This window comes from Heterocephalus glaber, unplaced genomic scaffold (genome assembly GCF_053883595.1).
Source record: "Heterocephalus glaber isolate CG9 unplaced genomic scaffold, H.glaber_assembly_v1.0 deba00001553, whole genome shotgun sequence".
In the NCBI taxonomy this organism is placed as follows: Eukaryota; Metazoa; Chordata; class Mammalia; order Rodentia; family Bathyergidae; genus Heterocephalus; species Heterocephalus glaber.
The window spans coordinates 29,769,700-29,794,782 of record NW_028258344.1 but is presented as its reverse complement, the minus strand read 5'-3'; the positions used below and the strand labels follow the sequence as shown (position 1 = coordinate 29,794,782).

Sequence of the window (25,083 nt, the reverse complement as noted above, 5' to 3'; positions counted from 1 at the left end):
ATTATACCTTTTCTACTTCCTAGCTGTGACCTTGCTGTGCTTCAGTTAACACGATTATAAAGACAATAATCCTTAGGCATTCTATTATAGAGTAATTTTTACTTTTCAGAAATAAAACTTTCTGATAGCTATATCAAATCATCATTCACTTTTCTCCCAAGTCAGATACCAAGGCAATAAAACAAAAAGAATCATTCATTACTAATTCTAACAAACCAAGGAATTCACTAAAGTTCTTTCAGAAATTCATTTCATTTGGGCCAGGGATTCATCTCAGTGGTTCCACCACGTGCCTCGAAAGTGCAAGGTCCTGAGTTCAATCCCCGATACCAAAAAGAGAAACTCATTTCATTTCATGAATTAAATAGTATTTTGTGGCACAAAACCAAAGAATTTAGCGACCATATACACACTCACTTATTCACTGTGAAATTCATTGTGATCAGTTAACTTATTTTTGGAATGTCTTCCTAAGTACATAATCTAGAAAATTTCAAATTTAGAAAAAATTTAGCCATTGAAACTTTAAAACTCTTATCACAGAATAGAAGATTGCACAATAAAGGAGTACAGGCACAGACACAAAACTTAATTTGGTTTTCATTTAGACAATGTTTCATAAGTAGCCGTGCTTACTGGTGTCACTGGTAGGCTCAGATGAGAGTGATTTTGGAGCTGGTGTATTTTTGGGTCTGGCAGCAACCTGAGATGGAGGTGAAGGTGCACTGTCTCCATTAACTATATACGAATGGCATGTGTTTTGGACTACAGTATTTGTAGGTACATGATTATCTACTCCATTAGTACCTTCAACGGCCAACCTTTAAAAAGAAAAAAGTGTCTTACTTCAGTGACTTAAGAACAATTAAACAGCTTTTCATCTACATTTTTATAAATATTTTATTTTCTTACATTAAAGAGCTAGGTATAAAGAGTAATATAAACAAAGATATGCTTGCTTCTATTAAGTCTGTTTAAACTACTCTTAGTTCTAAGTGTATCCATAATGGCAGACGAAAAAATACTGATATTCAAATATATTGAGTCCCAATCAATTCAGGCTCTCAAAATAATATTCAAATTGTACAGTTTACTTAAGTCTATTAATCCATTTTAAATACTCCAAAAGCAACTGCAAAAAGCTCATGATTTTCCTTGAAACTTACAAAAACCAATTCTAAACTTATAATTTTATCAAATACTGCAAAAAGGTGAAAACACCTGCAAATATTGATTTAAAATCAGGTATTAGTCACTAAAATTGTGAGTACATGATAAGAAAAAGCTGTTATACCCCCAAATTGTAAGAATTTATAGTCCATAAATTAACTGCAAGTAAATAAAAACAAACTACAAAATCAGACATTTTAAGTCCTGCTGGCAGTGAATAAATGTTGGACAGTATCATGGAAGTGACCAAGAAAGTTTTTCCAAATATAGAGGACACCCCGTATCTACAGAGCACTCTGAGTATTTTTTTTTTTTGGTACCGGGGATCGAACTCAGAACCTTGTGCTTTCAAGGCAGGCAACAGCACCTCTGAGCTAAATGCCCGGCCCCAACTCTAAGTACTTAATTTTTAAAAAAAACATAAATCATGTCATGTCCTTTTCCTGCTTAAAATCCACTATACTTGTGAGGGAAATAAAATTCTAAATTTCTTACCACATCCCAGAAAGCTCTGGAAAAATTAACCCCGTCCCCACCCTATGTCTCTGAGATTATTTCTCTTCAAATTCCTTGTTTTACAATATAAAAACAGATACGCGCAAGGTCAAGTTTGATCCCTCGTACCAAAAAAAAGATATAAAAAGAAGACACATTTCACATACTAATGCATTTTAATCAGTGTTAACTGTTGTGTCCTTTCAGTCATTAATTTTCTCAAAATAAATTATAATATGGACACTAAATATATTTAAAGGCATATATACATTCTGAAAGTATACTTACCTTTTCAAATGCTTTGATAAGAATTATTTAATGGCAATTTAACAGTGACACTATTAATAACTGTAGATTAATAAAGGTCATATATCTTGTTTTTTCAAATATCTCACATCAATTTCACAGCAATATATTTTTATATTTTCAGGTTTTAATTCCACCATATTTGAAATATAGAGCCTCTATTAATTGTCATGAAATGTGAGCATCAGGGAGTTAAAAAAAATGGTAATTTTTTTTTTCCCTTTTTTTTTTTGGTACCGGGGATCAAACTTGGGTCCTTGCACTTGGGAGGCAGGCGGCGGAACCACTGAGCTAAATCCCTGGCCCTAGATTTTTTTTTTTTAAATAAAACCACAATATATAGAACATTTATCTCTTCATGATCTACAGATAATGCTATTTTAGACAGCAATAAGATTATTTCATAGTATCTGACACTATGTACTGATAAGACATGCAAATACAAATTTTAAAAAGACATTCAACAGGGCCAGGGATTTAGCTCAGTGGTTCTGCCGCTTGCCTCACAAGTACAAGGTCCTGAGTTCAATCTCCAGTGCCAAAAAAAAAAAAAAAGACATTCAATAAAGAAACATTCACACATGTGATACCATCAATAAACCCTGAAACATTATGCTAGGTGAAAGAGGTAATCACAAAGTTCACACATTGTATGAGTCTGTTTACAGGAAATAGCCAGGAAATGCAAATCTACAGAAATCAAAAGTAGATTATGAAATGCCAAAGCTGAGAGAAGAAAGGAACGAGGAGGGACTGCTGCTGGAGACAGTTTCTTGGGGGGGGGGGGGGGGCGGTAATAAGAATGTTCTGAAATCAGAAAGTAGTGACAACATATGAATACACTAAAGTCTAATAAAATGAACACTTTAAACAACTAACAACTTACGGTATAACTAAAAAACCGCCATTATTTTAAGATTACTTTCATAAGAATTCAAGAAACAACAAAAACACACAGAAAATTTTTAATTCTGTGGCAAATGCTAAGCTACAGTTAATCTTTGAAGCCTCATACATGGGAAATGCTACATCATGTTGCCACAAATACTAAAATAAAATATTTTACCTGGTAGTTGTCCTTGCCAAAGGCTCTCCATTTTCATGTAAGGCATCACCATTTTGCTGTATTTCTACTGAACAATAAGAAAGAGAGAAAGAAACTATATTTTTATATACTTTCTGTTGATTTTTTCTTAAAATCTTAAAAACACATAAACTTAAGCTTACTGGTTGGAGATGAGGTGCAGTTTGATAGATTTTCTTGCTCAATCACCAATCCATCAAGCACAACTGTCAATTCACCAGTTTGCACTATGCCGTTCTTGTTTTCCAAGGAAAGTTTTAATTGTTCTTTTACTCTTTCCACTAGAAAAGAGAATATCCTAATTTAACAGCTTTTGCCATATAGAATATTCTCTAGAAATCAAAACTATATTTCAAGAGTTACTCTAATTCAGTACTTGACAGCTACACTTGGAAGAAATTCTTTAAATATTTAACATGGTAGGCCCTTCTATATTACAACATTGATCCCTTTCATGCCTACTTAAGCAACTCCTTTTCTCCACCCTATGATTTCAATATCTTTAATTGTTTTTTGCACAGTATAAGCTTCAGAGAATATATATCTAAATAATAACTGCAACAATTAACATGCTCTTTAGCCCAAAGTCCCACAGAGAATCCTTGTAGTTGAAGCACAATTTCTGTATGAAAGTCAGGCAGTTTGGTTACAAATTCCAGCTGTGCTACTTACAACTGTACTTTATCTAAATTTCTTTAACCCTCATATGTTTCATTACAATGGAGATCAAGGGCTTCAACTAAAGGGACAGTCCTAAGGATTTAATGAAAACCAGGCAGACAACTCTAGCACCATATATGACATATAGTGCTCAATAAATACTATGTATTGTGTCAAGAGTTTTCCCCTTGTTATTATATAAAGCTAAATACTTCTCCATTACTGGAAAATCTAGTTTCTATTCAATGTCATTTTTCTTCAACTTCTATCCCACAGAATACATATTAGGTTATTAATGAAGTGAGAAGAATGAGAAGATGACATTTGGATGTCATATAATTAGATAGGAGAACTAAGTTTTCCTTTCAAAATATATTGCACCGCATGGTGGATATAGTAAATAATATACTGTAATTTTAAAATCACTGAGTGTAAATTTCAAATCTTCTCACTGGAAAAAATCATTTTGAGGTGACAGATGTTAATTCACCAGATTCAATTATTTTAACTTTATTATAAAGCATATCACTTTATAAATATACACAACTATAATCCATCAATTTACAATTTTACATAATTCAAAATTTTAAAACTTATCAGCGACCACTTTATTATTCAAAATGGAGCCAATTAATTCAATCTGATATTCAGTAGTTCTCAGCTTTTGAAATCATGGAACATTTCACATCATTAAGTCCCCTGACTTTGATGCTTCCTGTGTATGTAGCAACTTAACCTCCTCTTCCCAATTTACACTTCTGACCCAAATGTCCAACATAAACACACTGACTGATTATCCAAGTACACAAAAAGACAAGACAAAAATCTAGAACTACTAATCAATGGACAGGAACTGTCTAAAAAAATCCTTAAGAATCATACAATAAAAGAAGACCTTATAGAACTCCTACTCTATACTCCAACTATTTATAACATCATAAACCTCATTTCTACCCCATGTGAAGAACAATAATAAAGAAACTAGGGGAAATACGAAAGCACATACACACACAAAACCAAACCACAAGAGGATGAATTTCAACTTTCTTTAATATTCTGCATCTGAAGATTATTATACTATATTAACCAACATTTTATTTCAATCTTGCCTTCTTGCCATTTAGTGTATCTGGGATTTGGAGATTTGGCTTTCTTTCCTAAAATATGCATTTAGCTATTTGAACAGACTAAAGAATGTCCTTCTAAAGTCTCTCAGTGTGGATCTCTTGGTAAATTCTCATTTCCATTTACCTATAATTGTGTGCATTCTCACCTACAAAAACAAGGTTTGATAAACATGCAATTTCATATTGATAATGATCTCCCAACTCTTTGAAGAAATTTTTCACTATCTTCTCCTATAACTGCTAATTCTGCAGTTTTAATCTATAAGTCTTTGCAAATGCTTGTTTTTCTCCATTGATGCTGAATGTTTGTCTTTGGTGTTACACATTTCACTAACAATATGTCCAGGCATGATTTCTTCTTTGCTACTTTGTTTGGAGTAATATGGTTCTGAAGTCATGTTTTTCATTAGTGTTCAGAAACTTGCAGCCATTCTCTCTCTGCTTTTCAGGTATTAATTTTATTCAATGGCAAATAGTACTTAGGTGTACATTTTGGAATTTTTTAGCTCATACTTGATTTGGTACTGGACAGTCAACATAATGAGTTCAAGGCTAGCCTGAACTACATAGCAAGATCCTGTCTCAAAAAAACCAATCAACCAACCAACTAAATAAATAAATAGCACCTCAACTTCCTAAAATTCCTTCTCCACTATGACCAAACCATGTCCTTACCCTAGGATATCATGGCCCCTACAAAAATATCTTCTGGTTCCAGTCCCCTTATCTATATTGTAATCAGCCTTCAAAGACTTTATCCTGTCTATCCATGCTACAAACTCTGAATCTCTTGTCAAAAACCATACAGGAACTTTTTGGGCATACTAGATTCAGTGTTCCACTTTAAGAAGTATATTGGCTTTCACTTTTCTCTTCTTTTATTGTCACAAAACCCACACAGCCATTCTTTCCTCTCAGGAGACTCCTTTCTCACTTCATCTCTTAAAAAGTTAGTCTCTACAAATAGGTGAGGAACACAGACATACTATGGAACATCTCTCCTCTGGAACCTTCTATGTAAATATATCCATTCTATTAATTCAAAGTACTGATTATCAAACATCTGGATACAGCACATCTCAAAAATATAATACCATTTTCATCAATATTCTTTTTCCTCTAGACTGGTGATTTCTGATTTAAGGAGGAGGATAGGGCATGTTTGTGGTAACTTTACTAACACAGGTTGTCATGATTTTCTTCAGTTATCTATTTTAGTATTAGCAGTTTTTGAAAACAAACACTCCAAATTTAAAGCTTATTTAACTGAAGGCCAAAACCCAGAGTTCAAGTACAAAATCAGTAAGTTACACCAAAGGCCATCAGTAATTTTTATCATCATTCATAAATGTATTTTTTTTTTGGTACCAGGGATTGAACTCAGGACCTTGCACTTGCAAGGTAGGCGGCAGAACCACTGAGCTAAATCCCCCGCCCCATAAATGTATTTTTAAACTGCCTCTAAGTTATCTAAAAACCACAGTAATTTTATATTAATTCTAATCAAGTCAATAGCTAAGAATGGGAAAGTTATATTCTAGTCACGGTCTTGCAATTCCTTATGTTCTTCTGTTCAGCAAGTTGCTTAAATGAAGTTATTTCATCAATAAAACAAGTGACTGGGACTAATACATAGGTTTCTTGCTTTTAAAGCATTATGATTTTATCATAAGGTTTAACTGTACCCCATCCCAAATTCACACATTGAAGTCTTAACCCCCAGTTCTTCAAAATGTAACTATTTGGAGACAGGATCTCTAAAGCGGTAATTAAGTTAAAATAATGTCATTAGAGTAGGCCCTAATAAAAATGACTGGAGTCCATACAAAGAGAGGAAATTTAGATATAGACTCATGCACAGAAATGCACAGGCAAGAGACCATGTGAGGGCAAAAGGGAAAGATGGCTGCTGGCATGGAAAAGGCGCCTCAGAAGAAACTAATCCCACCCACACACTGATCACAGACTTCTAGCTTCCTGAAGAGAAAATAACCTTCAGTTGTCTAAGGAATCTAGTCTGTGGTATTTTGTTATGGCGGCTCCAGCAAATTAATGTATCTTTCAGTAATTAAAATAAAATTACTGAGTACCCATGGTTCGTAAGATGCTATCACTGCAATTTCTGAGGCCCTCCTCACTATATAAATGTTTATGAAGTATTTTTCTTCCAAGCATATTCTGATCAATTAAATCTTAATAACTGTAAGCTTATCATATTAATGAGGATTTCATCTCAAAGTGTATTGACTTTTGCAGCATTCCTAGATGACCATCATGGCAAAATCTTTATATGGAGGGTAATTAATTTTAACACAGAAGTTCAGTGCAGTCTAATGTAACAGAATTAGAAACAATCTAAACAGCCAACATAGGGGTGTGGTTAAATAATAACAACCCAGGCAAGGTACTGTTTCCTTTTAAATGCCCTATTTCTATATTAAGACAAAATGAATGACCCAAAAAATAATCATGCCATAGCAAAGAAACTCACAATGGTTCAAGAGAACGTGTTTTTAAAAATCTGAACTTACATAAAACTGAGTGGCTTACTAATGGTATAAACCATAATAATGAACGTACTTATGTCCAAATTTTGTACCAAAAGCAGGCTTTTAGGTTACATGTAGATTTTCAAAAAGAGCTTTAAAAAATATCAGCTTATTTTAAGCACTAGTATTTTTAGCACTTAACATAGCGAACCTATTTTTTGGAGCTAGTGAGAAAATATCTAAATAAGATGAACACAAAGATTTACATTTGGACAACAGCATTAGGTTCAATGAACTGTTAGAAACTGCCCAATCTCAGATAATATGAGATTAAATAATGGTGTGAAGAAATATGCAGTTCTTAAAATTTCCAAACTAGAACTATTTTTTAATCTTCAATGAAACACATATTTTGAGAATTTGATAAAAGCTCTGAACCTTGTCCTCAAAATTACAAATTCATGTATATATAGCCAATTTTTTTGCATTTAGTGACAGGAGGTACACAAATACATTGTAGCCTAAAATACCTTAAGAATTCCCAGGCTAGAAAAATTGAATATCATAGAAACATATTTATAGAATACTGTTAACATTTTAGAAGATAAATGAACAGATGCAAAAACAAAAGAAAATATGTATGTCTACAAACAAGAGACCAAATTAACAGTGGTTATTCTTGAATAAAAGAATAGAAAGAAACAGACTTGAGGACCAGTGGAACAGATTAGAAGATGCAGAAACAACGCCAGACACACTCAGCCATCTCATCTTCGACAAAGGAGCCAAACACCTGCACTGGAGGAAAGATAGCCTCTTTAATAAATGGTGCTGGACAAACTGGGCTTCAACTTCCCAAAGATTAAAACTAGACCTGTATCTCTCACCATGCACTAAACTAAAATCAAAATGGATTAAAGATCTAAATATTAAAATAGAAACTCTGAACCAGTTGGAACAGAGGTTAAGTAGAACCCTTGAAGACATCGGTGTAGGAAAAGATTTTATGAACAAAACCTCAGTTGCACATGAACTAGCACAAACAATCAACGAATGGGATCTCTTATTAAAAAGCTTCTGCACAGCAAGAGAAACCACCAGCAGTGTGAAGAGACAACCCACAATGTGGGAAAAAATCTTCACCTGCTCTTCCTCAGACAAAGGTCTACTATCTCGAATCTATAAAGAACTTAAAAAGATCAGACCTCCCAAATTCAAAGACCCAATCCAAAAATGGGCATCTGAAATGAACAGACATTTCTCAGACAAAGAAGTAGAAATAGCAAATAAATGCATGAAAAAATGTTCAACATCACTGGCCATTTGAGAGATGCAAATGAAAACAACGCTGAGATTCCACCTCACTCCAGAAAGAATGGCTGCTATCAGGAAATCAACCAATAACAAATGCTGGCGGGGCTGTGGGGAAAGAGGAACCCTGCTCCACTGCTGGTAGGAGTGTAGACTGGTGCAACCACTGTGGAAATCAGTATGGAGATACCTCAAAGAACTAGGACTGGAAGTCCCATTTGACCCCGCTATTCCACTGCTGGGGATCTTCCCCAAAGAATTCAAAGAATCATACCACAGTGATATATGTGCACTCATGTTCATAGCAGCACAGTTTGTGACAGATAAAACTTGGAAACAGCCCAAATCCCCATCAACTGGAGACTGGATAAAGAAAATGTGGCTTTTTTATAAAATGGAGTACTATTCAGCCATAAAAAATGAGAAATTAGAGACATTTATAGCTAAGTGGATGCACATTGAGGTGATACTCTTAAGTGAAATAAATAGGACACAGATGTGTAAATACCGAATAGTTTCTCTGGTGTGAGAAACTGAAAGTGTAAATAAGGAGTAAATGTATAACAGGTAATGTGAAATAGGAAGAAAAGGGGCAAAGGGGAAGGAAGTGGGAGGGCTAGGGGAAAGGATAGAAGGGAATGGAATTAATATGAGAAAATGGAAAATTAGGAACAAAATCTTTGTAAATAGGGAGGACTGGAGGGGTTGAAGGGAGGGCTGGGCAAGGGTGAAAAATAAAAACCAAGAGAGACTATGTAAAGGTGCAAATTTCCAATGATGAATGTCATGATATTGTATACCTAAAATGTACCAATGATTAGAATGAATAATCGATAATGTAAAATAGGAAGAAAAGGTCCAAAGGGGTAGGGGTAGTGGGAGGGGCAGGGGAAAGGAAAGAAGGGAAAGGAAAAAATGCTGAGAAATGGAAAAAATGGAAATAAAGTCTTTGTAAATAGGGAAGGGTGGAGGGCGTGAAGGGAGGGCTAGGAATGGGGAAAAAATAAGAACCAAGATGCATTATATAAAGGTACAATTCCCAATGAGAAATGTAATTGTGTTGTACACCTACAATGTACCAATAAAAGAATTTAATACAAAAAAAAAAAGAATAGATACAGATAATTTCTATACTATTCTGTGACTTTTCATATTTTCACTATTTGCTACACAGAATGCTTACATATTAAAAAAAGAAAATTTAAAGTTAGAACTTATTTTATCTAACTAAAATCGTTTATTAGTCAAGTAAAGTAGAGCAGACATGGAGTACGTTCTTTTTTCAAATTTTAAAGTACATGGTAAATAAGTAATAAATGACTAACGATGACTGATAACAGGGTACATGTGGATAAATAACATCATTTTGTAAGTCCAATAAATTTCACCTGTATTATATAATGCCACAAACACAGGCAATTACAAGCAACAACTGATGTTCTCCCTTATGAGTACAAAATTATTATTATTATTTTACTTTTGGATTTCAGGGTATATACAAAGTATCTAAAAGAAAGAAAAGAACAACAACTTACATTTTCTATTGTGCATTAACAGAGCTTGTTTCAAATCTATAGTTGCTCTTCCTAATAAAGCATCTGCTTTTAAAGTATGATGACTCCAAACTCTAAATTCCAATGTAGTCTGTGGGGTCACACTTCTGTAAAGGCAAATTCGGGACAAAAATACACAAACATGTATCAGTACTATGAGTAATAATTCCTTTAAACCACTTATTTCAGCAAGTTTTAACACCAAAAATGAGTTTATATTATACAAAGTAGTAAATTTTTTGAATTATGAATAAAAGAGTATTTAGTTTCAAATATAGTAGGGCTTTAATAAGTAGATAGGAATGTTTGTAGATGGCAAGCTAAAATACCAGTAATATACTGAAGAGTCTTACTGAGATGTGACAATACTCCATTTGATCAACTTTCTAAAGATTTAAGAAAACTGATGGTCAGGTGTGGTAGTGCACACCTGTAATCCCAGCACTTGGGAGGCTGAAGCAGGAGGATCACCGCAAGCCTGGACTACATGGTGAGATCTTGTCTCAATAAGTAAATAAATAAATAAATGGAAAGAAACCTGATGGCATTGGTTATAATACATTTATTATACAGAAATTCATACTGTATTTTAGAAATGCCAAAATTAAGAATCAGTAATTCTATTTCTATACCAAGATATTCAGATAAAATATGACTATATAGATGTCATTTAGTTTATAAAATAAAAGCTAAAATTATTAAGCTTCTTTTAAAAAATGAAATTGACTAGAAATGTTTCATACTTTAAATCACCTATTCATCTGGAAAAATATCCTTACTTTGGAGTCATCCTATAAAATATGAAATGTAAGAAGCACACATTCTTTTTAATATGTTGCATCCTTTATACAAGATACTTACACAGTTAACTGTTCATCCCATTTTGGATTAGAAGAACTACTGGATTTTGCTGTTTTTTTAATTTCTCCATCTACACCTACTTCTGTATATATTGCTGTTCCAAACCAGTTCTTTTTTCTTTTTAGTTTGGCACTAGAAACTAACAAAAAATAATAATCACTAGTGAGTATGTGTAGCCAAAAAATAGTATTGCCTACTAATAAAGCAATTATTCTTTTCAAATGTTTCAACATTTATGGAACAATCAATGTATCTTCAATGAGTTTCCTTTGGTGTTCACTATTATAGGGTTATATCCAAGTAAATATCAAAAAACATAAAAAAGCAGGGATTATTAATTTTAAAATCTCACTTGCAACCAGGCATGGTGGTGCACAACTGTAATCCTAGCATTTGGAAACTGAGGAAGAAGGATCAATGCAAGTTTGAGGTCAACCTGGGCTACATGGTGAGTTCAAGGTCAGCCTGAACTATATAGCCAGTTAAAAAACAACATAAACAAAAAAATTTCATTTTCAATAATCTCTCTAAAAACATCCAGTAGTAGACTTAGAAATGTATATAATCTGCATGAAGACAACCATAATCATAGATATAAAAGACTTAAAGAGAATCACTTGATTCTTGATTTGCAAATTTTAACACTAAAAAATTTCAATTACCTTCAATTTAATACATTTTTAATATATTCAATTTAATACATTTTTTAAAAATTTTAAAACATGAACTTCTGATTTTGCAAGCATTTGATGGGTGCAAAGAAAAAGGAAAGGAGACTCAAATTTTAAAAAATAGAGAATAGTGAATAGTGAAAGCATAGATGTGCATAAAATGAAAGTGTGCAATTTCTCCAAATTTTTAAGTACTTTAAAATGAAAATAAGACAATCTGACAATGATGTAAGAGAACAGGTGAAGAAGATATTATTACATAATGATGACATTTCAAATCAACAGGAATAGATCATTCACACCACTAATACAAAAATATTACACGACTTAGATTTTTATTTTTTTGGTACCGGGAATTGAACACAGGTCCTTGCGCTTGCAAAGCAGGCAGCTAAACCACTGAGCTAAATCCCTGGCCCTTAAATTTTTCTTTTACAAAGTGAAATTTAGATAGTAGAAAACACAGCAGCTAAAAAATTGTAACTGTGAACAGACTATCAGTTTTCAACCTCAAGTAAGCTTTTTATATATCTTGCAAACTTTCTGACCCTTACTGGTTGAAAAATGTGAAATCTAAAATATTACAGATACTACTAATTATGCATGCTATTCAGCCTATGTACATGATATACTACAATATATTACCACATTACAGTAGGTAAACTTCTGTTTGACTTTTTCCTGTTACAGTTTTCCTGCTTTCCACCATCACTGTTCTTATTCCTTTCTGTTTTGTTTTGTTCTATTTAAGTGTTAGGGACCCAAATTCAGGGCCTCAGGTTTGCTAGGCAAGCACTCTACCGTTTACACCTGCAGCCTACTTGTTCTGATATTTATTTTTGGCTTCTAGTCAGATACAGGCTAAGAACAGAAATAAAAATAAGAATGCATATGTGAATAATAAAAATAAATTAGGATTTTAAAAATAATTGAGTGTAGGGTAGAGTACTTCAGTTTATCGGCAGTAATCTGCCTAACCACAATAACAGGGCTTAATGATGACATTATCTGATCATTCTTAAAAATAAAAGAAAAATCAATACACAGGTCACTGTTAGCTAATCAAAGGCGTACGTAACAACTTTAAGTCCTAAGATTTCCGTCAGCCTCCATTACTAACAGTACTTACTCCCTCTGATTCTGTTTCCTCTCTTACAAATAGGAATAGGAATATTTTCTATACAAGGTATTATAAAATAAGTAGGACTGTGTATTTCATTATTTTTTTTAATTTTAAAAACTGATTAACAAAATGAGAGGAAGGTAAAGAAAAAGAGAAGGGGACTAATATCTGGTGCATTTAAAACATGTCCAAGGTCAGTATTGCCCAGAGCATCACTCACGAATAAGTTTGGGAAATTAGATATTTTTAAAAGTTTCAAAAGAATCAACATATTAAATTGTGAAAATCACTTACCAGTTACCTGTAACTGCAACCTTCCACTGTGGTTATTACTAGTATCAGACCTTGGTGAAGCAGTGGCCATGTTCCAAAATTCAGCTTAAACCTATAAAAAAAGAGATAATTTTTCCATGTGTTAGAAAAAAGATTATAATTTTTAAGATGACTAAAACTGTTCATTCAAAACAACTAAAATCCACACTGTCAACCCATCATGTTGGCAAGTTCACAGGCTCCATTTAAAATGAAAACTCAGTGTTAGAAATATTAATGAAGACTATGGCCATAAATCACATCTAAGTCAGTATGAACCAAATAAATGGAATCCAGGACTCCAGGGTTCTAGGAATCTAGGAATCTAGGATTATATGTTGATTCATAAATAAATACATAAATAATATATTTATCATGCATTATTTGAACCACACGAGTACTGTATGTTGCTTTTGTCCTTTAAAACTACAGTGTGTATTTCCTAAGAATAAAAATTTCTCTTAAATAATCAAAGTAAAACGATAGATTTAGGAATTTAACTAGTATACGACTATAATCTAATCCATATTCTAATTTCATTAGCTGTCTCAACAGTGTCCTTTATCAAAATTTTTCCAAAATAATATCTATCTAGTCTAGATTTACTATATTAGTTATGTCCCTAGTAAATCCTGAATGTTTCTTTGTACAGGTACTTTTTTTTCCAAGTTCTGCTCCATACTCCCCTGCACCAATTTTTATTTTTTAAATAAAACACAAAGCAGAGCTACTTCACCTTTCTTCCTTATTATGAATATCTCAAGGCTTGAAATTCTACCTGTTTTTATCCTACTAAAATGTTCTTGGCAAAATGAAGAAAAATTAATAAAAGCATTTATTGTTTCCCCTCTATTTGCAGTCTTTTCTGTGCTCCATTTAGAATCTTTCCTCAAATTCAGGAACCCAATACTCATGCTCTTATCACTTATTTGTAGTTGCATATATTATGTTTGAATACATTTGTGTTTGTGTAAAAAAAGTTACATGAGTAACTGACTATAGGTAACACATATTCACAGTTCTGTAACCTTGTTCAAGCCAATGCTCTCATTCTGCAGATGAGAAGCAGGCTAAAGAATTACATCTACCTGAAGGTAATCAGCTGTCATGTTCATATGAAAAAAAAAAATCAATGAAAATTTAAGGTTTTCAATTTCTAGCAGTCTAATCTACTAGGTATTTTAAAAGACTATCCTTTAATGCAAATAGCTCCTGGATAAATTGAAACAAATTTACTATTTTTCAAGTTGTTACTGTCTCAAAAGTAAAAAACAGTAAATGAAAACCAATCAAACAAAAGACTTGAAGAGAATTGAAATAATAAAGGAGAACTGGCGAGCAGTTAACAAAAATAAGTAAATACATAAATCAGAGTGTTGCCTTGGATATGTGTTGCATGTTGGTAGCACTGGGATCAGGACACAAAGCACTGGGCTAAGGGAGCTGACACCCTCACTAAGTGTGAGATCAAGTGAATGGTGACCTCTAACAACACAAAAGAAGCATATTTGCATATATTATCATAAAAGTTCCCCAACTTAAGCCATTGAGACAGCCCAAGAAGAAAAGCAACCAAATCTGAGCCTATAACTTAAAACATCAAATTTATAAGGAAACACTGTCACCATAAGAGTCAGCAGAAACAAATAAAATAGTTTCTGATCTCCAGGGACTTTAAATATTAATTGTGAAATATAAACTTTTAAAAACTAGTTTTAACATGAAATAAAACACAGCCAAGCAAGAATACAATTATAAAAAATGATAAGAATAATTTTTAAAAAATATTTTAAAATTTAGAAATAGTTTTAGATTTATAGACAAGTTGGGAAGATAATACAGAGTTCTCAAATACTCAACCCCAATTTCTACTGTTTTTGTGTTCAACTGACACATAAAAATTGTGCATATATATGGGTTACCATGTAATATTTCAATATATGTACACAATGTGTAATATTCAAATCAGGGTAAGCATATCTATATCAACGTTTATCACTTCTTTGTAGTGAAAATATTCAAAATCTTTTCTTCTAGCTTTCCTAAACTACACATTATCAATATCTGTAGTCACCATCTGTTGAATAAAACATCAGAACTTACCTCTAATTATAACTTAGTTATAACTGAGTTAACCCTTTTCCTCCTTCTGGCTCCTCTGTTTAAACATCTTACCTAAGCATGATACATTTGTCATAATAAATGAACTAATATCAATATATTATTAACTAAAGCCACAGCTCATTCAAATTTTCTCAGTTTTTACCTAATGAGCTTGTTCTATTCCAGGATCTCAACAAGAACACCATGTAACATTTCCTTAGGTTTCTCTTAGCAGAGATTTCCCTTTCTCTTTAGTTTTTCAGTGTTGGGGATAGAACCCAGAGTCTCACACATGGTAGGTAGCCACTGTACCTCAAAGCTACACCCCCAGCCTGCTTTCCTTTTTGTCAGATAGCTTGGAAGAGTACTATTCAGATATTTTGTAAAAGGTCCCTCAACTAGGATTTGTCTGATGTTCTTCTTGTTGTTAACTGATGTTGCTAGTTTTGGGGATAAAGATGACAGACATAAAGTGCCATTCTCATCATATTACATCAAGGGCACATGCTACTGACATGACTTATTACCATTAAAGATGCTCTTGATCATCTAGCTGAGGTAGATTCCACTACTATACAATTACTCTTTCCCTTTTTTCCCCACTCTGTCCACCCTGGGAGGAAATCACTATGAGTAGCTTACACTAAAGGTGTGGGGGAAGTTGTATTCTCCTTCCCTGCGGACACAGTATCTACACAAACTACTTTACCAGATAGAATTTTTTAAATTAAAAAGTATGATAACTGAAAGATGTAAAATTAGACAGAAGTCAAGAGACAATCAGCAAACCTGAATTTTTCTAACATATAATTTGAAAATAGTATTGATATAAACAGAAAATACCCTCCCCCTAAAAAAGTTGAAAGACAAAATGAGATCTGACATACTTCTATCATAACCTCAGAAAATAAATAAGGTCATTCTACGAGGATGTCCATTATCACCATTCCTATTCAATATAGTTCTAGAAACATTAGCCAGAGCAATCAGGCAAGAGAAAGACATAAAAGCAATAAAGATAGGAAAGGAAGAAGTTAAATTATCATTATTTTCAGATGACATGATACTTTTCATAGAAGACCTCAAAAATTCCACCTAAAGACTTCTAGATTTAATAACCACAGATACAAAGTCATCACTCAAAAATCAATAGCATTCCTGTACACAACTAACAAACTCAGAGAAATTAGTGAAACAATACCTTTCACAATAGCATTGAAAAAAATGAAATATTTAGGAATCAATCTCACAAAGGAAGTAAAAGATCTGCACACTGAAAATTAAAGTACTCTGAAAAAGGAGATCAAAGAGGATATCAGAAAATGGAAAAATATCCCTTGCTCGGGTGTAGAAGAACCAACATAGTGAATGAAGATGGCTACACTCCAAAACTGTTATACAGATTTAATGCAATCCTAATCAAAGCACCATTAGCATACTTCACAGAACTAGAGAAATCATTCCTAAAATTCATTTGGAATCAGAAAAGACCTAGAATAGCAAAAACAATTATGGGCAACAAAGGCAAGGCAGGAGGCATCACAATTCCTGACTTGAAATTATACTGCAGAGCTTCTGTCATAAAAACAGCATGGTACTGGCAAAAAAAAAAAAAAAAAAGACCTGAAGATCTGTGGATCAGCCTAGAAGACACAGAAAGAACCACAAACACACTCAGCCACCATATCTTTGACAAAGGAGCCAAATATGTTCACTGGAAGAAAGATAGGCTCTTTAATAAATGGTGCTGGAAAAACTGGCTTTCCACATGCTGAAGACTAAAACTAGACCCATGTCTCTCACCATGCACTAAACTAAAATCAATATAGATCAAAGATCTAAATATTAAAACAGAAACACTAAATTTGCTGGCAGAGAGAATTGGTAGAATGCTTGAGGACACAGGAGTAGGCCAAGACTTTATGAACAAAACCCAGGCCACAAGGGAAACAGTACAAATAATGAACAACTGGGACCCCATCTTATTTTTGCTTTTGCACAGCAAAAGAAGTCACCAATAGAGTGAAAAGACAACCCACAGAGTGGGAAAAGATTTTAGCCAGAGTTCCTCAGACAAAGGACTAATATCTAGAACACATAAAGAATTGAAAAAAATCAGCCCACCCAAATTTAAAGACCCAATCCAAAAATGGGCATCTGAGATGAATACATACTTCTCAGATGAAGAAGTAGAAACAGCAAATAAATACATTAAAAATTGTTTAACATCACTGGTCTTTGGAGAGACGCAAATTAAAACAATGCTGAGATTCCACCTCACCCCAGAAAGAATGGCTGCTATCACGAAATCAACCAATAACAAATGCTGCCGGGGCTGTGGGGAAAAAGGAACCCTTCTCTACTGCTGGTGGGAATGTAGACTGGTGTAACCGCTGTGGAAATCAGTGTCAAGATTCCTCAACAAACTAGGATTAGAGGTCCCTTTTGACCTAGCTATTTCCCTTTTGGGTATCTTCCCAAAAGAATTAAAAGCATTATACCATAGTTATATATGCATACCCATGTTTATAGCAGCAGTATGTAATAGCTCAATCTTGGAAACAATGCAAATGCCCATCAACTGATGAATGGTTAAAAAAATGTAGTTTTTTAATATAATGAATACTATTCAGCCATAAAGAAGGACAGACTTGAGACATTTCTAGGTAAATGGATGTACCTTGAAAACATACTCTTAAGTGAAATAAATCAAACATACATGTAAATATCACATTCTCTCTCTGGGGTGAGAAACTGAAAGTGAGAGTAAGGACCAAAAAATAATGAATATTGTGAAATTGTTCAAAATTATCAAAATGTGAGATACTTTGGCAATACTTAAATGTTTTATGAAAAAAAGGTATAGTATTACTAGGAAATGAGCTGAGAAATAGATGAGCAAATAAAAATATATTCTTTTAAGATCATTATACAGTTTATTTACCATGGTTATTCTCTAATAATTTTTGTTATGAAAAATTATTTTGTCATAGAATGGCTTTTTTCTTTATTAATATCCACTTGTAATATAGTAAAATAAAACACTTTAAAAAAGAGAAAGGTCATTCTAGGAGAGAAAATGACTTAGTTTTCAAAACTTACAAGATATTTATCCTCAATCGCAAGAAATACAGCTTCTTTATAAAGAAGCAACAGGATAAATATAAAGAAACTGCAGAACATTAAAACAAAGATTATGTTAAAGGTAGCCAGAAAGAAGAGAGTAAAATAATTTTCAACAGCAACAATAAAAGCATAGAAGACAGAACAAATATCTACAAAGGACTGAGACAATTCATTTGTAGGAAAATGAAAGCACCTTGAGGCCATAATGTTAAGTGAAATAAATCAGATGGACAAGCTTATACCCAAAGTATAAATAAAGAACAAAATAAGAGACAGATGATGGGCACAGGGAGATAGATCTTTCTCAAAGGGGAAGGGGACCAAGAGATGGATGGAAGGAAAAGGGATTTTTAAAAAGGAATTAAGATGTATTACGTCAGTGTATCAATTCTCCACAAGGAATGTAAACATTATGCACTACAAACATGTACTAATAGAAAAGAACTTTGCAAAATGTGAAAGTATCATAACATTCCTAGATAAACCAAGAGTGTTTATCAACAGCAGTTTTACTTCTAGAACATCTAAAGGGTATATTGCATGAAATTAACACAGAAGGATGATACAAGATGCAAGAAAGAAAAAACAAACGGCTTAGAGTACAAGTAAATTAAACATTATCTGTATAAAGTAACAATAACAACATCTTATTACGGTATTTCAATGTGGAAGGACAGCACAGAGATAAAGGGGATAGGAGTTAATGTAAATTCCTGCATTGCTCAGCAGACACATGCTCTGGCTGAACCTGAGTATGCATAGTATAGTCCAGTGGTGGTGAACCTATGGCATGCATGTTACTATGTTTTTCTTTTAAGACAAAAGATGTTAATGTATGAGTTTTTTTTTCTTTTTCTAAACTAAAACCTCAGCATTCAGGTTTAATTGCAGTGTTAGCACTTTGCGATAAATAAGTGGGTTTTGGGTTGCAGTTTGGGGACTCCTCTCTAAAAGGTTTGCCTTCACTGTTCAGTAGATTTTGAAAGTTAATCATAAAGGAGTAGAAAGAAAGAGTATAATTTCCAAAATATAGAGGAGAGACTAGAATGAGAAAACAATCCAAAAAAAGCTAGAAAGGATGGCGGGTGGGATAAATAACCAATACTATCAAAAAACACAAGGTAAGGACATTCAAATACAAAAATAATCATAAAGCATGTACGCAAACAAGTTCAAAAATAAGATAAGAAACACCTACAAAATGAAGATACTGACAGAATGAAAGCAAAAATCAGGGAAAGGACATACAAGAGGCAAACATAAGCAAAAAAGCGGCTGAGATCAGTTATAATATATTTAAAAGAACAAAAAACAAAGAAAAGAATACAAGGCTCAATTCAGTAAGCAGATATAAAACTCTAAATTTGCATGCATTAAAAAAAATGCCTAACTTATACATTCACTCTTTCCCAACAGCAGCCTCAGCCAAAAAAAGGATAAGAAGGAAAAGACCATCTCCCTAACAGACCCCTACCTGCATCTGGTAGCACTAATGGAGAAGCATGCATGTCCCAACGAGTCAGCTGAAGCAATAAAACAGATGACCCGGAAGCAGATGTTGCAGCCATTTAATAAAATGATGACAACAGCATATACAGGGCACCCCCAGTTGACCTCTGTACCCTGTCTACTGCTCTACAGGCTGCTTGGGAACCCAATATTGACCAGTCATCATCTTAAATTGCCACCTTACATTGCTTTTCTAGCGAATCAGACTTACAGTGTAACAGAAAAACCCACGAAGGAATTTTTTAGAGGGTTGTATATCAGTGTATGTACCACATGAACTCAGCAACCCTGAGAGGCTGAAAGGCTTTGATAATGCTAAGTTTGAGCAGTTGGATTCTATGCTCAGTGCCCTCAATGAAGAATTTCTAAGTAATGTGCTAAGTTGATTGTTCTTTTGGCCACTGGGACAATAATCAGGATTCCAATAAAAAGACTGAAAGACTACCCTGTCACAAACAGCTTTGATAATTATCCATCCTCATAGATGAGTTGATGATAACTTTGAAGACAAACATAATCATTATGGCAACCACAGATATATAGATTAGTATAATGAGTGAGGCAGCACAGGTTTCAAGAGGGGTTAAGACTCCAAGAAAAGCATTTGGTATGGGGTATTACAGAAACAATGACCACAGAGGAAATGCAGACCACTAAGATGGACAGATAGAACAGAAGGAACAATTGGTTCTGGAACTCCAAAGACAATTAGTTTCAAGATGATTATAGGTGTGATAATAGAGGTCCCTCCCAAAGACCAAAACTGAGTTTGAAGTTTCAGACCACTACTAAAGAAGATGACTTGCTGACCTCCCAGTCCAGTTGTGCAACTTCTATCTTGGGGAACAAAGCTTGCTGAGTCAGGTGCAGAACAAGAAGAGCAGCTACGGAAGGAGCAAGAGAAACTGAAGTATCAACTAGGTAAACCCAAACTAGAAAGACGGCCTTGGGACAGAAGCAAACTGGCAAAATGAAGAAACACAGAAGTAAAATGGTCAAGGACAGGCTCAAACTGGGACCTCCATCGTTTCTGTAAGAAATCAGACTAGTGAGTGAGAAGTCTCTGGAAAACAAAACAAAGCAAATAATAAGGCAGGAAATTCACTCTTTAACTGCTAAGCCCCTAAGCCTCCCAAACTTGATCAGCAGCTAAAGGTACTGGCTTCTCTACCAAAAGAGAATGCTTTGATGACACGAAGTACAGGACTTTCCATCAAAAAAAACAAATATTTTGGTGAAGTGAAGTGCTAAACCTTCTGGCTTGATCCCACGCTCAGATACAACACTGAAATCCCCCACAAATGGTGGGGAAAAGTAGCTCCAGTTTGATCATCTTAGGAAGAATCAGCCAAGAAAGACAGAAATAAACATGGTGTGAGTGCCCCAAAAGGGGAGAGTGGCAACTTCAAAGTGGTCCAGGAGGTGGAGGATATAAACACCAATGGAAAGGCTGGGGGATGTAGCTCAGTGTAGAGTGTTTGCCTAGCATGTGCCAGGCCCTGAGTTCAATCCACATAGGGCACTCAAATAAGGGACGGCAAAAAATATTTAAGACTTCACATCTGTACCTGACCCAAAGAAACCTCAAGAAAATCCAATTTCTAGTTCAATATTGGAACTATGCTGCTTTTTCAATTGATGGTGTGGAGGAAGATGAACCAAAAAACATTCATATCGTGTGCTTTCTCTTAGTCTCTCTCTACTCTGGAAATACATCATAGCAAATCAAATCTTTAGCCAGTCAAGACAAAATTCACCATATAATGGAGGTGAGAAAACTCGAAGGACTATAGGAAGTATAGAAGGAAAACAAACAAACTGATCATTGTTATGGGAGATTTCAACACATCCTAATTTCAACACAAGTCAAGTGGGCAAAAACAAGTTTTAATAAATGAACAAAACCTCATAAACAATTTAGAAAATAAACTTTTTTCTTAAAAACTTAAAGAAACATACAAAAAACAATACACATACTACGTAGTAATGAAAGTCTTACTGAATTTCAAATAAGGTTATTCCTTGTCTCTGACCATAATACAATGAAATTAAAAATCAATAACAAAATACAAAATTTTTAAATGTAAATAGAATTTAAAAACATTTCAACTATTTCAAGGGTTAGAAGAAATCATAATGGACAATTTAAAAGTGCCAAGAACTGAATGATAAGACATACAGGAATTTGTGGAATACCAAAAATGCTACACCTAGAAACAAATCTTCAGCCTTAAAAACTTATAGTAGGAAAAGAAAGGTTGGAAACTGATGACTTAATAGGTTAATGTGGCAAATTATAAAGAGAATAACAAGAGAAACCCCAAAATAATGAGAAACTAATAAAGTAGAAAGAAAAATAACCAAAAACAAGTCAGAAACTAGTTCTTAGATAAGAGATTATAAAAAACAGGATCCCTAACCTACATCACATATAAAACCAATTCAGAACAGACTAAAAATGTAAATATGAAAGAAATTACAGCACTAAACTTGACAGGTTATCTTGAGAGACACAGCTCACTAATTAAGAGGAAAAAAATAAGTATTTTGACTACATGCTTATGGAGAACTTGTTTGTCATAACAAGAAAAACTAAATAAAAATTTAAAATTATTATAAAAGTCAAAATAAAGGAAACCAAAAGACAACTGAGAGATGTTTGCAAAACAAAAAGCTGATTAAAGATTAGAATTTAACTATTTAAGGATGCCTACAAATAATAAGATAATACATTAGGCAACTGGGCAAAAACAACTGGAATTTTGTAGACAAGGAAACTTATAAGACCAATAAATATATGAAAAAATTCAGGCTATCATTGCCCATCAGAAAAATATAACTTCAGATGACAAGATGTGGTTTTCAAATTCATTAAAGCTATAAAAACTATGAATGTTGTCAGGATGTGTGATGACTAAGATTGAGAAACACCTAGAAAATCAGTAAAGTGCACTTCCGGGTGTGTCTTTGAGGGTGCTTCCAGAGATGACTGGCATGTGGGACAGTGCTGTAGTCAGTAAAGTGGATCCTCGAGTTATGACTGACCTGACACACAAAACAACCTGGATTACAACCAGAATTTTAGTTTTAACTTATGACCAATGTCTTGTGTTACGACCTGAATGCTGGCCACTTGTGCTTCCAGATGGTCTCAGATACAGATTTAACCCGTAAGGAGGTCTGAAAGGAACACTGCAACATCCTTTCCTGTGTGGGGTTGAGAAATCCTGGACCAATGTCTCACTAAGGACACTGAGATCTGCCCCTGGAAGAAACGGTGGCCTAAAATTATGCACCAGAGAGACTCTGAAGGCAATTAACCAACTTGAGTTATAACCAGCCCTCAGAAACAAATTGAGTTCATAAGTCAAGGGTCCATTGTATTTGCAAGAGAAACAGATTTAACGCAGGACACAGAAACCTACAAGTTTAACTGACAATATCCATCCACAGAGTCAAATGTAGAAAAGTGAAAGAGATCTGTCCACACTAGAGATCTTAAGAATCCAGCCAAAGGCTTGGAGCCATGTCCTATGCAAATCCCTATCAGTGGGCCAGGGAATCTGCAATGGACGACTGAAGGATCTGCACCAGAAAGCTCAAGGGCCAGTGCTGGAGGATAAAGAGTCTATGCTGGCAGGCCAAAAGGCCGGTGCTAGAAGTTGAAGAATCCGTGCCAAAAGACAAGAGATGATACCCAAGGCAAAGGCAAAGGCAAAGGTGAAGACCACAGCTCCTCCAAAGACATCAGCAGCCAACCTTGCCAAAGGTGAAGACCAGAATTCAGCCAAAGAGAACAGCCAAAGCCTCTCTGAAGAAAAGCAGCTGGAACGAACCTCTTCCAAGGGAAATCAGCTGAAATCCTTCCCTTCCATTCTCCTTTTATACCATTCCAACAAGCCTCCTTAAGTGGGTATTCCATGCCCAGGCTGACTCAATTAAGCTGGTCATTCCCTGCTCAAGTTGACAATTAGTCAATTAACCACCACAGACAGGAAATTGAAGGGAAGGGGGCTGATGGAACAAAAGTGATGAAAGAGGAATCTTACGGAGCAAAGGCTGCCACTACACCCCCCCTCCACAGCTGCCACTAGATGAGCAGCTTTCTTCCTCCTCAGGCCCTTCTGGGAGGATGCATCTACCTCTCCACATGCCTAAAGCACCAAGGCCAGAACAGGAACCTCTGCAATAGTGAGTCAAAATCAATCTTTCCTCCTCTGAATTACTTTTCTCAGGTATCTTATCAAAGTGACAGAAAACTGACCCAAGTACTGAATAATAGCAAAGCAATATGGAAAAGCTGCTAGCTCTAATATACTGCTGGTAGGTATTTAAATTAGCGAAATCTTGTTGGGAAACAATCTGACATTATCATGTAAAGCTGCACATTTGCATGCCCTTCAAAGAGTAATTATTATTTTGTTCTAGCATAAATATTCTTCATAATAACAAGAAACTACTGAAACATTCACTGGTAGAAAACTGATTAGAAAAAAGCAAATTCACACAACGCAGCATCATATAGCAGTGAGAATGAACAGACTATCTCTGCAGGCAACAACGGGAATATATCTTAGAAACACAATAACAAAAGGGAAAATCAAAGACAAATGGGACTTCTGAGCATTAACGTCTTCCTCTCAAACAGCCCTACCTCCAAGGTTTAACATTCTATCCTGAGGTCACCTGAAAGCTTTCTAAATACTTAGGATAAAGAAGTGGCTTCTTTTGGTGGCTACTACGGCCTCATCTTCCGTATGCATTTTCTTTGAAAATGCTGATTCCACAATTGAAAAAGATATCCAGAAATGTGGGACACTGGATTCTGAGCCTCAGAAAGTGGTATGACAAACATGCAGTTACATAAAATGCATTGAAGAACTGCTATGGTCCAAAAAAGCTACTGAGTGATAAAGCTGTCATTTTTAGGAGTATTCCATGAATCTAATGGAAACATATCTGCACATGACAAAGAAACTAGTGTGCAGAAATGCTTCTGCACACCTCGGACTCTTCCACATCTCTGGACTTTGTATAAGGAGCATCACACTAGACAGCATATCTACACAGTCCAAAATTAAGTCTCCAATTATTTTCCAGTTATAAATTTGAATTTACATATTAAGATGTTGCTGGGGCCGGGGATTTAGCTCAGTGGTTCTGACGCTTACCTAGAAAGTGAA

At 34.4% G+C, this 25,083-nt stretch overlaps 1 protein-coding gene across 7 annotated transcripts in view; it reads right to left on the bottom strand.

Moving 5' to 3' along the window:
* Wwp1 (WW domain containing E3 ubiquitin protein ligase 1) overlaps positions 1-25,083 on the bottom strand; it is a 106,543-nt gene that overhangs the window by 54,066 nt on the left and 27,394 nt on the right. For 5 of the 7 annotated variants that reach the window (XM_087190553.1, XM_021255968.2, XM_087190554.1 and 2 more), the window contains 6 exons: positions 13,145-13,235; positions 11,057-11,195; positions 10,178-10,302; positions 3,199-3,336; positions 3,038-3,104; positions 637-821 (listed from right to left, as the gene is read on the bottom strand). In XM_087190553.1, coding sequence (XP_087046679.1) covers positions 637-821; positions 3,038-3,104; positions 3,199-3,336; positions 10,178-10,302; positions 11,057-11,195; positions 13,145-13,214 — 724 coding nt within the window. In that variant the 5' untranslated portion in view covers positions 13,215-13,235. The remainder of the gene's footprint in view (positions 1-636; positions 822-3,037; positions 3,105-3,198; positions 3,337-10,177; positions 10,303-11,056; positions 11,196-13,144; positions 13,236-25,083) is intronic. The other 2 variants (XM_021255969.2, XM_087190556.1) reach the window with 2 other exon arrangements.